Raw genomic sequence first — 12,376 nt, forward strand, 5'->3', positions numbered from 1 at the left:
TCTGAATTCACTGCCTTGCATGTGATGAATTTCATACTGTTCTCCACGAGCTCAGTTGCTGTTATTGTGGTGCTTTGGACTGTGATATAAAAGAAATCCTGCACGAGGTGTATGCACTGCTGTATCAACGTTTCTCTCTGTTTCACACGATAGCAGGGTACCGACAAATATTATCCTTCCCCATTTGTTACGGTCTGTCCTTCTTTGATAGCTTTGGTGATGAGAGTCCCAAAATCACAGGAGAGTTTTGATCAAAGACTCGGCTCAGCCTTTTGAAAAACCGAATCCTGTGGCAGTGATGTGTGTAAAAAAAAGAAAAGAAATAAAAAAAAAAACAGTGCTCTATGTCTCTGTCTCCCTTAGGTGAGCACCTGCGTGTCTGTCCTCAGGGATACACCTGCTGCACATCCGAGATGGAGGACAAACTCAACCAGCAGAGCAAACTGGAGTTCGAGAACTTGGTCGAGGAGAGCAGCCACAATATGAGGACGACATTTGTCTCGAGGCATAAAAAGTTTGACGGTAAGCCTGATTTATCTGTTTGACATGCAGAGAATGACATACATATTAATTTGCATCCCAGACGCTTCCACTTTCAATAAACATATTCCAGACAAGCACTGTCAAACTTGTAAATACAGATTACTGATGCCACGATTAATCATCACGGGCTGTTTAATAAGACGCTGTATGAGCATGTCTCCTCTTCAAACATTTTGGCCCTCTTTCTCACCAGTAAAGTACTTTTTGAAGGAGTTTTCTTTCTTTTGGCTCATACCAGCTACCTTATGAGACCTAACCACAAGTGTGTCTAACTAGCTATCATTTCTGTTGTTCCGCTCTCACAAACATATGCTTCTCCTGACTGACTGATGGAGCAGTGTGTTGGCGTTGTGTTCTACTTGTCCCGAAAGAGCCTCTGTGAATTTACTCGCACATACTGACAGAACAAGACAGCGCTTATGTGGCTTTGTGGTGAAAAACCGTTATTGGCATTCTGTATGCCTGAATGCAAACCTGTCTGTAGAACTCAAGTCGTGCTGCACAGTATTAGATCAAGGTGCTACAGCGTCTTCGTGCTACTTATACTGTGAGTCATGTATATTCTAGTCCATGGCTCTTTCTCCTCATAATGAATGAGTTGCTTAATTTAAAATTCTATTTTTTATGTAAAGCAAAAGTCTCTCAGGTTCATGTGAACTTCAGTGAAAAGCATCAAAGTGGCTGGTTTTGATCAATGTTTTCCTTGACAGGGAATACCAAATTTGTCGTTCATGCTTTAAAAAAAAAAAAAAAAAGAAAATCAGTGATTTGCAGCCGTGACCTTACGTAACAGAAAAATCTCTGAGCCTCTCCTGTCTCTCAGATGTCTGCAAGAAATTGCTATGTGCAGATGGGAGAGGGAATGCAGGTCCTTCAATACCAAAAAAGAGATGCTAATGAATGTTGAATCAGGACATTTTCTGTGGTCCTTGGCAAATGGCATGGCTAAAATCTCACTCATTTTTTTTTCTCTCTTCATGTGATATCAAGTCTGGTACAAACTGAAAAACTGTGTACAGGCACCAGAAAGGAAATGGCTGGAATCAGAGAGCTGAACATTTCACCTGGCCAAAAAACACCAAGAATAGTTTCTTTCAAGTGTGTCACCGCTGAGTGTTAAATGATCCATCTGTCAGGTTGGCAGCCAGCTGAGGACAATACCTGCGTGTCCCTGGAACTACAGTAGAGTTGGAATTCAAATGCTGTTTATTTTAATTGGCAAAATTAATTAATCAGTATGATTTTAAAATGGAAGAGATGATTTTCAGTGCTCAGAATGTAGATAATACAGTATATCCTTTCCTGGTGTGCATGTAAATACTTTGCCTTCATTTTCATGGGATGTCAAGATGTCATTATTTTACAGTAAACTCTTTTAAGACCTGCTTCAGCGAAAATCAAGTTTTAACCTTGTTTACATGTCCATATGGACATACCATGAGTGAGACAAGCAGTCAGTGCCATGGCTCAGCATCTCAGCTTTGAACTGCAGTTAACCAATGACACTCTCAAAAACACGGAATCAGACTTCCAGGGTTACGTGACAAACTTAAGGAACCACACCTGCCAATCTGGGGTTGGGCTTTCCATATCATTAGCATAATGCAGTGGCAAAACTAGAGGTACCAAAGGAGAACTACTGTAGGTGTAGTTACGTATCGTATTTTGCAAGCTAAGCTTCACTTTCACTTCAACTTGTCAGAGGTCGCGATAGAGAGCACGCTTTATCTAACATTATCAACACAGCTGTTTAATTATGTAGTCAAGCTGAGTAATGTTATCTATTACTGTTTACAAGCAGAGGTTTGTGTGTCTGATGAGCAGAGTCAAAGGTGAGCAGGTAAGCACGAGCTGCAGGCAAATGGCTTAGAGACGGGTTAATTTGCATATTCTGTGAATACTAAATGAGACAAAGATGTAGAGTTACCTCTCAGCCATTTTAAGGCATGAAGGGATTTTTTTCATGACTTTAGACCCGTTTCCGTCAAATACTTTCAGTATGATACCTTTGGAAACAAAAGTAATCCTTCAGACATGGAACCTAGACCCTAGCTTTTCCACCGCAAACAGTACGGGGTTGTTGTCACTCACTGCTCCATCCAACACTCACTGTATTTCCTCATTATCGGTGACACAGAGGGAAGTCTGCACCTCATTTATCGGTCACAGAACGAGGCGACACGCCGACTTTTTCAGAACAAAATAAAACAGGCTGCAGTGAGAGTCTCTCTCCATGGGATATTTAAAAATTGCGAGTTTGTGATTTTAGTCCTTCTCAGGCAAGTTCATGGGTTTAGTGTTGCCAGAGACCACTGAAACAACGCTTTTTTTTTTTTTTTTTCAGTAAGGATTAGAGTATATGTCGTTCACATAATCCGGCCGATATTAATATATATAAACGCTTGAATATCCACTCATTGCTAAGAGATTGATTGTCATATAAAAAAGAACGTAATGGTCAAAGTTGTCAAACTGAAATTTAAGGTGTGCTGATGGATTCATGTTGTCAACTCATGCATTGAGTAACATTACAAGTAAACTTTCCACCTTAAAAGTCGGCAGCAGCCGGCCCGGTGAGTTGAATTATTTTTTTCTCCAACTACAGCTGCTGAGAGAGGCAGCAAAACATCCTTTTATTTATAGTTACAATTTACTAATAAACTCTCCATGGTATGAACAGTGGTTACATGAGCCTCAAAACCAGCCACAACTCAACCCTTAGCAGAGCGACCATCCGCTACTGACCAATCAGCGGACTGCAGTGTTCACAGCTCCACCTTTTAATACCAGATCTGTGTGCTAAGTACCCCAACAGAGGGATGTCCACAAATGGGGACAGTACGATACAGTTCCTTGGTACCATCCACAACTTTTCACAGTGGAAACAGAAAAAAGCTTACTGAACTGAACTGAACTGAACTGAACTAAACTGAATTGAACTGTACTGCTTGGTGGAAATGGGGCTTCTAACTATATATGTCAGAAGCATTGACTAAGAAAGTTACCACCAAAAAAACAATGTCTGTTGCACCCTGAATAAAATCAGAGATAAATAAATGGACAGGATCAGTTATTGGACTTGTCCTAAGGATTGGTATCTGGTTTGATCTAGACGTACTTAAATGGATCAGTATCGGCTAAAATAAAGCAGATCAAATTGTGATCCTTTCTTTTCTCTACTCTTTAGTCCATCCAGCCTGCTAGTGTTGCAACACTGCTCTTTTTTTACATCAGCCAATACTGTACAAGCATTTGCTGCATAGAGACACTGAGACTGGCAACAAGCTTGTTAATCTGTTATCTTTCTTCACTCTTCTTCATTAGTATGTGTACAAAACATTCAGGCAGCAGCTTATGCACAGTAGACCTGTTGGTAGCAGGTCATATCAGTGTAATTAACTCTATGTGTAACAGGATGAAAAATCAAACTTGTCTGTTTGGTTAAAGTGCTATGTCCAGTCGTTGTCTTAACTGGATCAGTGATAGTTTGTGTGGGAAGAAGCCCCACTCTGTAACGCTGCTGTGCAATCATGAGTGTTTCTGAAGTTCCCACAGCTTCAACAGAGTGATCTGTCTTTTCTCCAGCCGATCGTGTCACGACAGTTTCAGTCACATTCTGCAATTAAACTTTCATTCATATGGTATCATTAATTTAAGCTTATAAACTTAATATTTTAGAACCAGGCCCTTCAGCATTTGGATCAAGTAGCTCATGAAAAAAATAAGGTGTGTCAGATTAAGTAGGCTACAGCTGTTCGGTGTGTCAGATGTAGTATATCCAGCCGGTGATTAAGTAAATATAAGTGCAAATATAGTACTGGATTGGACTTGGTATTAGCACCTGCTCAATATTAAAGGACTCAGATTTGGATAAGGGCCAGATAGACGTGATTGAGACATCCCTAAAGGTTACTGTAGTGAGAATAATTCTGTACTGTTCTGTGACCTATTACTGTTCACTTTAATAGTTTGATTTCCTTTTTTTTATGTAGTTATGGCAAGATAACAACCACTATTCTCTCCAATGGAATCTTCATTTCACCACACAGTAAAATATTATCAGATTGAGTCTATTTAAAGTCAAGCAAATAAGTTACTTTTAAAGGTTATGCTTCGCAAGGCCTCATTACGCCTTAGCTCTAAAACACTTTTCAAAATACTTTTTCACAGTAGACTGCCGTTAGTGTTAGGTGCATTGCTGGAGAACTCAGGATCCTGCAGAAAATGCCAAGATGTGAAAGCACACCATCTTTTGCATTTCTGAAAGCATGTGTGGGAGTTTTGTTTTAGGTGCTTGTTTCAACCCATAATCTTTAAGTTATAAAACTCATGTTTCTGTAGGTTTTCTCCTTCACTTCAGCCAAGCTGGAATAAATGCAGAAAAACTATACTTTTGGCCTTTGGTTTCTGTACAGAAAAATGTTGGTTTCTCAGCGTTTTTTGGCTTGGGTTAAGGTGCTTTATAGCACTGGTGCCACACAAAGGGGTTTTTAAGCCTGGTTCTTTAGAAGTTCTCTGGTACTAAACTAAACTAAACTAAACTAAGCTACAGAACCAACAGAAAACCTTTCACGTTCCTGTGATTTTAAGGTTCTCCACTTAGTTTAGTTCAGGTCGGTTTGGTTAGTTTACTTTAGTTTGGTTCGGTTCGGTTCAGTTTTGTATAGTTTAGTGGAGAAAGAATTTAAAAAATAATATATATATATATATATATATATATATATATATATATAAAATATATTAAAATAGCCTACAAACAGTGTATGTTTAGCAGTGGCTCTCAACCTTTTTGGCCCCATGTATGCGTAAATATTTCAGGTTTGACAAGGTAATGCAATGTGTTTGTCAGTAAGCAATTAGTACAGTAATTTGAATTTGTTAAGCCAACAATTTGTAAGAAATGATTAACAGTCATTTATTTAGTGAAAATGTCATTTAGAAGCATATTGACTCGTCCCTGGTATTATCTGGCATCAGTCAAGCCTTAATGACTGTCATCGGCCTGTCAGCAATAAGTTGACATTAACCAGTAGCAATGGCCGGTGTTTTTCTGTTGTGTCAGCTCAATTTTGCGCAGGGATCCAGTCTAAAGGCCACAAACTTAAATTAATGAACAGGTACAAGAAGAATACAATGACGGTTTGCTAACAGCTCACAGAGGTTGCATTTAGTTACATTATAATGTGTTCAAGCAAGCTCTGTTTAGTAAAAATGAGTATTAGGTGAAGGTAAATTAAAATGTTATCTTGATGTGTCCAAACGAAATCTTTGTGGCAAGAAAGTTAAATAAATACAGTTGTTTTACAGAGAAATTTGTCAATGCTTTCACAGCAGTAAGAAACAGATATTAGATAGGGAATTGTTTTATTTGAAAGGTTATATTAAAGTTTGTTTCATAAATGTGCATGGTTAAATTTGTGCCCATTCAAAGGTAGTGTAATGAAGGGCTTAATGACTTTAAAACAGTCAGATATTTTTTATAGGGTAGATTTCTGTGTTATAACAACGACAATAATAAAAACACATCTGTATTGGTGTCAGCTATTGGCTAAATTGTTATTTTAAACATCGGTATCGGTATCAGCCCAGAATTTCAAAATTAGGGCATCCCTAATTAGGATCCAAAGAACAACTTTTAGGTATACAGTTAATAACAAAAGACACATTTCTAAAATAGACTCATTATTGAAAATGTATGTAATTAATGAGCATTAGATCCTGGTATTGATTACCCTAAAAATATGATTCAAAATATGCAAGAAACTCAAGACAAACCTAATTTAAGGCTATTCTTAGGAATGGATATAATTCATGGGACTAGAAATATATGTCACAATACTACAATTTTATACTTTGATGCAATTAGAGTATTATTATACCTCTTGTGAAACTACAGCAAAAAAAAAAGACCCAGGCAGACAAAACAGTATACAATTAAAAACCTGCACTCAGTGCTGGTACAGAAAAGTCCCTGAACACATCCCAACACATTTGTAATGATGTTATTAGTAATTATTTTATCTAATTAATCTGATAATAGATATGTTTTTTTATAGCTTTGGTACTTTTGATAATATTAAATGTATCAATTATGGAGATTGTACTGTTTTAAACACATGGCGTTGAAAACGTATCACAGAACCAATACTTCTGACACCCAAAGAAAGAACCAATAATTGCAACATAAAAAGTTTCAGCTCTTCCTCTGTAAAACTTTTAATTGGTAGCCATAGGTTATGTAAGTGTTGTCGGATTGTTTGAAATGTGCAGTAAAATACTGAAAAAGCTGGAGTGTATTTTAAAGTATTTTACTCCATTAGCAGCACCATTTCAAAGACGGCGCCTCCAGAACAACGTCCACATATCTGTGCAGTTATATAGTGACACTGGTGGCACAAATCACTTATGCTATTCCATCTTCTACACATGCCCATATTGCCAGGCCACTCAACATCACATTCCTTCTCCTTGCGTTAAGCTCCCTCCACCTCATGGGGTTTGAATCATCCCTCATCAATTTTACATGCCCTCATTTCTGTCCCCAGTTATTTATAGGGCCCTATTATGAAAACCTTAACTTACTTTTTGATTACTGACTGCTTCCCCTGGAGGCCTGTGGGTTTTGATGCATTATTGAGCAATCCTGAAGCCATAAATGACTGTTGCACACCAGAATTAAGGTTTGGGTATTCTGAACGTCCAATCATCTGGCTGAGAAATCTTTTCCCCATCTCTCAGTGTGCCTTATATTCTCCCAACGAGACTCAGAGTCCAGTCATATCCCAGTCCAATTGATGCACAGTATGGAGGAAGAAACTCACAACTGACTTTGCAGTGTTGCAACTCTGCATTTCTTCAGCTCAGTGTGGCTACCACTCCCATCAGGTTTGTTTTATTAGTCCCTGAAAGCATTAGTGTTCTCTGCTGTGGCTGAGCGGGTGCCCTGAGGTAACCCGAATTAATGGAAAGAAATGAGATAAATATTTACAGTGTTTATGCGCGTGTGAGAGAGAAGCCTGGAAAGACGGAGAATGAGATAAAGACAGAACCACTGGATGTGTGAAAGAGACAGAGGCGGAGAGAGATGCATCACAAAGATTAATTGCAGTGGATGAACCATGATAAAAGGTTCCTCATGCTCAGTCAAGTGGTTTGAGATTGAAACTGCTATGTAGAGTGGTTTGGGAGCAGAGAAGCTGTCAGTTATTTTATTTTGTTTATATATTTTTTTTTTACATTTCTTGGATTTCTGTTCATATATCACATATTTAAAATGTCACTTTTTTTAAATAGAAAATTATACTTTAGACATGTTTTACAGCCCGTTTTTATTCGCAGGGTGTCAAACACCGCTGCTTTGTCTCACCCATTGCCATGCATGTGATATCAACGTCAAAGGTACCCCGAAGTGTCTTGATGACAGCCACCAGGCTTTCAACTAACTGTAATGTAAATTCATCCATGGCAATACATTCAATGAGAGCACAACTGATGTAGTTTAAAGAGTGAGAAAGTCAGTGTATGAGGTGGATTCGTCAAACAAAGCCAGACTTTGATCCAGGCAATCACAGTTTATTTCTTGGGTGAAACCAAAAGTCGATGTTGTTTTAATGTAACATTCTGCCACTTATGTACCTGCATCCCTTGTGAGGCCAAAGGTCAGTGTTGTTTTGACGTAACGCTATGCGATTTGGGTGCAGTTTTCATGCATTGATATCATTCATGTGATGTATTAACATCGCAGAACGGTTTGTAACAGACGTACTTATTTTAATCCAAAACGTCATATTTTTTCTGAACTTAACCAAATCATTTTGTTGGCTTAACCTAACTGCGACTGTTCCAAGACAATAACCACTTGTTTGAAAGTGTTTCAGCTGTGCGTCACAAAGATATACTGAAGGATGGACTGTCAACGCTATGGGACACCAAGGGGTGTGACAATTCGTCAGTATTTGACAACCTGCAGTAGGAAATAGAATGGTCAATCTCATCAGTCTTATTCACCGGCATGTATGGTAGAACTTTGAATCTGTTACCCCTATAAACCCAATGTTACCTGAAAATGTCTGTCAACACAGCTAATAAGCCATGACAGATTCCTTTATTTTGGAGGGGGGTCAGCACCGTGAAGGCAGTTTGCTGTTGGTCACTGGCAAGCATGTATGTGTCAGAGTTCACCAAATTTGCATAAGATTTAATTGCAGGACTAACATTGAAATGAATTGATTTCCCTCCTAAAGTATTCAGTGTTAAATGCTGGTGTGCAGCTAAATTCCAAATGGCCCTCATTCCAAGAGATTGTATTAATAAAATCTAAACCTTATTTCCTTCACAAATCTGTTGATGTGAAGGATAAGACATACTAACTTAACTCTCTGAAATAAGAATTTCCTTTTAAATAGCTCTAAGGTACAAAAAAGAAAAACCTTTCCCACTTCATGAATCATTTGGTTCCTTTGCTTTGCTTGAAGCTACAATATTTTAACTAAGATTGAGTAAAATAATAAAATACTCTGATGTTTTATAGCTGCACCTCACATCAATTGAAGTGTCTCATTCAGCATTTATACATCTCTGCAATTCAGCAGAACAGTCTTTGACACCCAACCAGCAGGTCTGCAGGAGTTTAAGAGGTTAACACAGGACTGGAGAGGAGTCATTTGTTTCTCCAGTATTACCCTTTTTGTTTATCGTGGTTGTATAGTAGATGCTCATTAGGTTCGGTTTGGTTGGTGCTTTTCTGTGGAGACCTCGGCAAGAGATTAGTGTGTGTGGTTGGTTGACTAAAGTCTGGGTTGAGCAGCAGCCTTGGATGACTGAGTTCTTTGATCCTGCCCCAGTAGAGCTTCTCCGCTCAACGTTGAGAGCCGCAGTGCCCCTCATTCACTTCAGCAATCCCTTATTCACAACCGACTTAAACCAAGACTGACTGGAAACACAACACCCTATTCTCTCTAATCTGCGGTCTCTATAAATTCACAAGCTCCTAGTGGACTGTGTAAACACGCAGGGCTAAAACTCGACTCCACTTATTCCATTTCACAGATTCATTCTAAATCTGTAACATTTTAGTTCAAGGTGAAACGCCTCAGAGACAGGAAATTTGGTCTTATTACGTTTCAATGGAAAATAAAAGAATTCATCTTCCTTGTGTTGGATAGAGAGCAGCAGCTTTTCCTCAATATTAAATTATATCATTATAGTTTTTACGTTGATTATTTAGTGCATTAAAGTTGTTTGTGCACCACAGAATACTAAGTGAATGATGTGAAGAATAAGCACCAAGCACATTTTTTCATGCATGAAAAAGCAGTAAATGGGACCTAAAATATTTGACTCTTCGTAGTCAACACACACTGGCTCTGTGCATGATACTGTGGCCTCTTTTAAACAAAGAGAGGACACAGACACAGCTTTGATAGGAAATCAGAGAGTGATGAGTCACAGTCAACAGTGCACTTCAGAATCGACCCCATTAAAAACAACAGAGGGAAGGATGAACATCTGTGAACCAACATGTTGTAACTTATTATCTCAGCAGTGATGTCTCATGTATAAATGGACATTTTCCTTCAATTTAAACACATTTAATTCTGATAAAGCAAAAACTAGAATGATTGTAGTCTGTGCATCATCACACACTTTTGGTCAGGGTCAATGTGTTCAAGGCATTTAATTCATTAATCTAAAAATAAGACCTTAATTGGTATTATAATGTCTTCAAAAGCCTTACTCGCACACGTTCCCGGGCGCCCATTTTTCAGGGTGCGACTGCTGCTCTCTAAGAGTTCAACTCTTGGAATGCAGCAGCGCACACCACATGTCACGATACGAGGAACAACCAATCACAGCTGACAGGTATCTTCCCCTTCTTCCACAGTTATCAGTCTGTGGTAAATTTGGAAAAGTTAATCATTTTGATGCAGGGCTGCCAGAGTTCTACATTTGTCCCACAGACGATATACTTAACACTTATTAACAGCGCCTGGAAGAAGATCAGCTCTGCGGATTTCAGGTAAATAGGCTGTGATACGGTGCTTATTAAGGTTGCTTAGCAACCTCAGACGCAAGCTGCCACTGCGCTCTTGAAGACTGGCTCAAAAAAGGCACAAAAGTAGAGTCCAGCACCCGACCTCGCGTTTTCCAGGTGGTTAATGAAGCAAGTATACGGCCCCTAAATTTGAAAAATAATCTCACTACGTATATATTTTTAAAAAATAATTCATCGACTGCCTCTGGCAATAACTTTAAGCAGATCAGGACAGCAGCCAGGACGCTTAAAGCAGAGGATCCACCCTCTCTTGGCTAGCTGTCATTGTACCCTGGACGACATGGGAAAGAGCAAAATCAATGAAAACTGCCTACTGACCTAAGATTTTGTGGCATGGCTGCAGTCACTATGAGTGGTGAGGAATTAATTGAAACATTATTGATATTGCTAAATGGCCAAGTGCAATATTCAAATTGCAGGAGCTGCACTTTTTTGATGAAGATAAAGATTCCCTGTATGGGAAGATGCATGTATATATGTATATATGTATGTATATACATATATATATATATATATATGTATATATATGTGTGTGTATATATATATATATATATATATATATATATATGTGTGTGTGTGTGTTTTTGTTTTTTTGTTTTCGATGAAAATGAAAATTCTAATGAATTCATCATACAGTCATAAAATAGTCATACAGTACTGATCAGTATGCGAGGCAGTGCGGACAAGGCTTGGCGTATTTTATGCCAAAGTTTTTACATGATGGGAGTAACAGTGGAATCCTTTATGCAGAGTGAAAAATGCAAAATTGCCGAGAAACTTAATTAACATATGGGCAAAATCTGGCTGCATGGTGGTGCAGTGGTTGGCATTGTTGCCTACCAGCAAGAGGGTTCAAACTTGGGATGTGGGGTATGGACCCCAGGATGGGGGAGCCTCCCCATGAAGACTTTGCATGTTCTCCCCGTGTCAGCATGGGTTTTCTCTGGGTACTCTGGCTTCCTGCCACAGTCCAAAGACATGCAGGTTAATTGGTGACTCTAAATTGCCCGTAGGTGTGAATGTTAGCATGAATGGTTGTCTGTCTCTATGTGTCAGCCCTGTGATAGTCTGGAGACCTGTCCAGGGTGTACCCTGCCTCTCGCTGGAATAGGCTCCAGCCCCCCTGTGACCCCTAACAGGATAAGTGGTTATGGTAAATGAAGGAATGAATGAATGGGCAAAGTTTTTGCTAACCCTAATTAGCTTATGTTGGTTCATGTTTTGTTTTGTTTTTTGCTTTGATTTTGTTAATTGTTAAAATGGTCTTTAAATTTAATTCCAAGTGGTGTTTAAAAAGTCTTTAAAAGTCTTAAATTTGACATGCCTTAAGCTGTAGGAGCCCTGTTTGAGCTCTTCATATCCAATAAACCGAACCTCGCAGCTTCAGCTTTGTGAGCGCTGCTGGTTGGTGCATTGGGTGAGGCAATATTGCCATGTTTACTTTAAGCCAAGTGCCCTTCAAATAAGGATTAATGAAGCACTAAAATTAACCAAAGACCTTCTATGAAATGTAAATTGGTCTGCGTTACTGTCAAATAATGGAATGAAGCCTCTAATTATGAGGTCTAGGAAAACCTTAAATTGGGCTGTGGTAAGAGATGAATAGACATAATTGCACGTCCATTATTTTCAAAAGCTTTAGATCTAAATGTGCACTAAATGAGGCAGCATGTTATGTTATTTAGACAATCCTAATAATTCAGATAAATATTACAACTTTAGTAGCCTTCAACCAGATCATTTCTCAGCAGCTTTCGAAGATTGATTGCTTTTGTGTCA

The 12,376-nt window shown here is 38.7% G+C and overlaps 1 protein-coding gene across 2 annotated transcripts in view; it reads left to right on the forward strand.

The window, feature by feature from the left end:
- Nucleotides 1–12,376, forward strand: part of gpc6a (glypican 6a) — a 221,398-nt gene that overhangs the window by 50,783 nt on the left and 158,239 nt on the right. For both annotated transcript variants that reach the window (XM_050049183.1, XM_050049192.1), the window contains exon 2: nt 364–522. In XM_050049183.1, the coding sequence (XP_049905140.1) occupies nt 364–522 (159 nt within the window). The remainder of the gene's footprint in view (nt 1–363; nt 523–12,376) is intronic.

The sequence above is a fragment of the Epinephelus moara genome, chromosome 1, assembly GCF_006386435.1.
Source record: "Epinephelus moara isolate mb chromosome 1, YSFRI_EMoa_1.0, whole genome shotgun sequence".
In the NCBI taxonomy this organism is placed as follows: Eukaryota; Metazoa; Chordata; class Actinopteri; order Perciformes; family Serranidae; genus Epinephelus; species Epinephelus moara.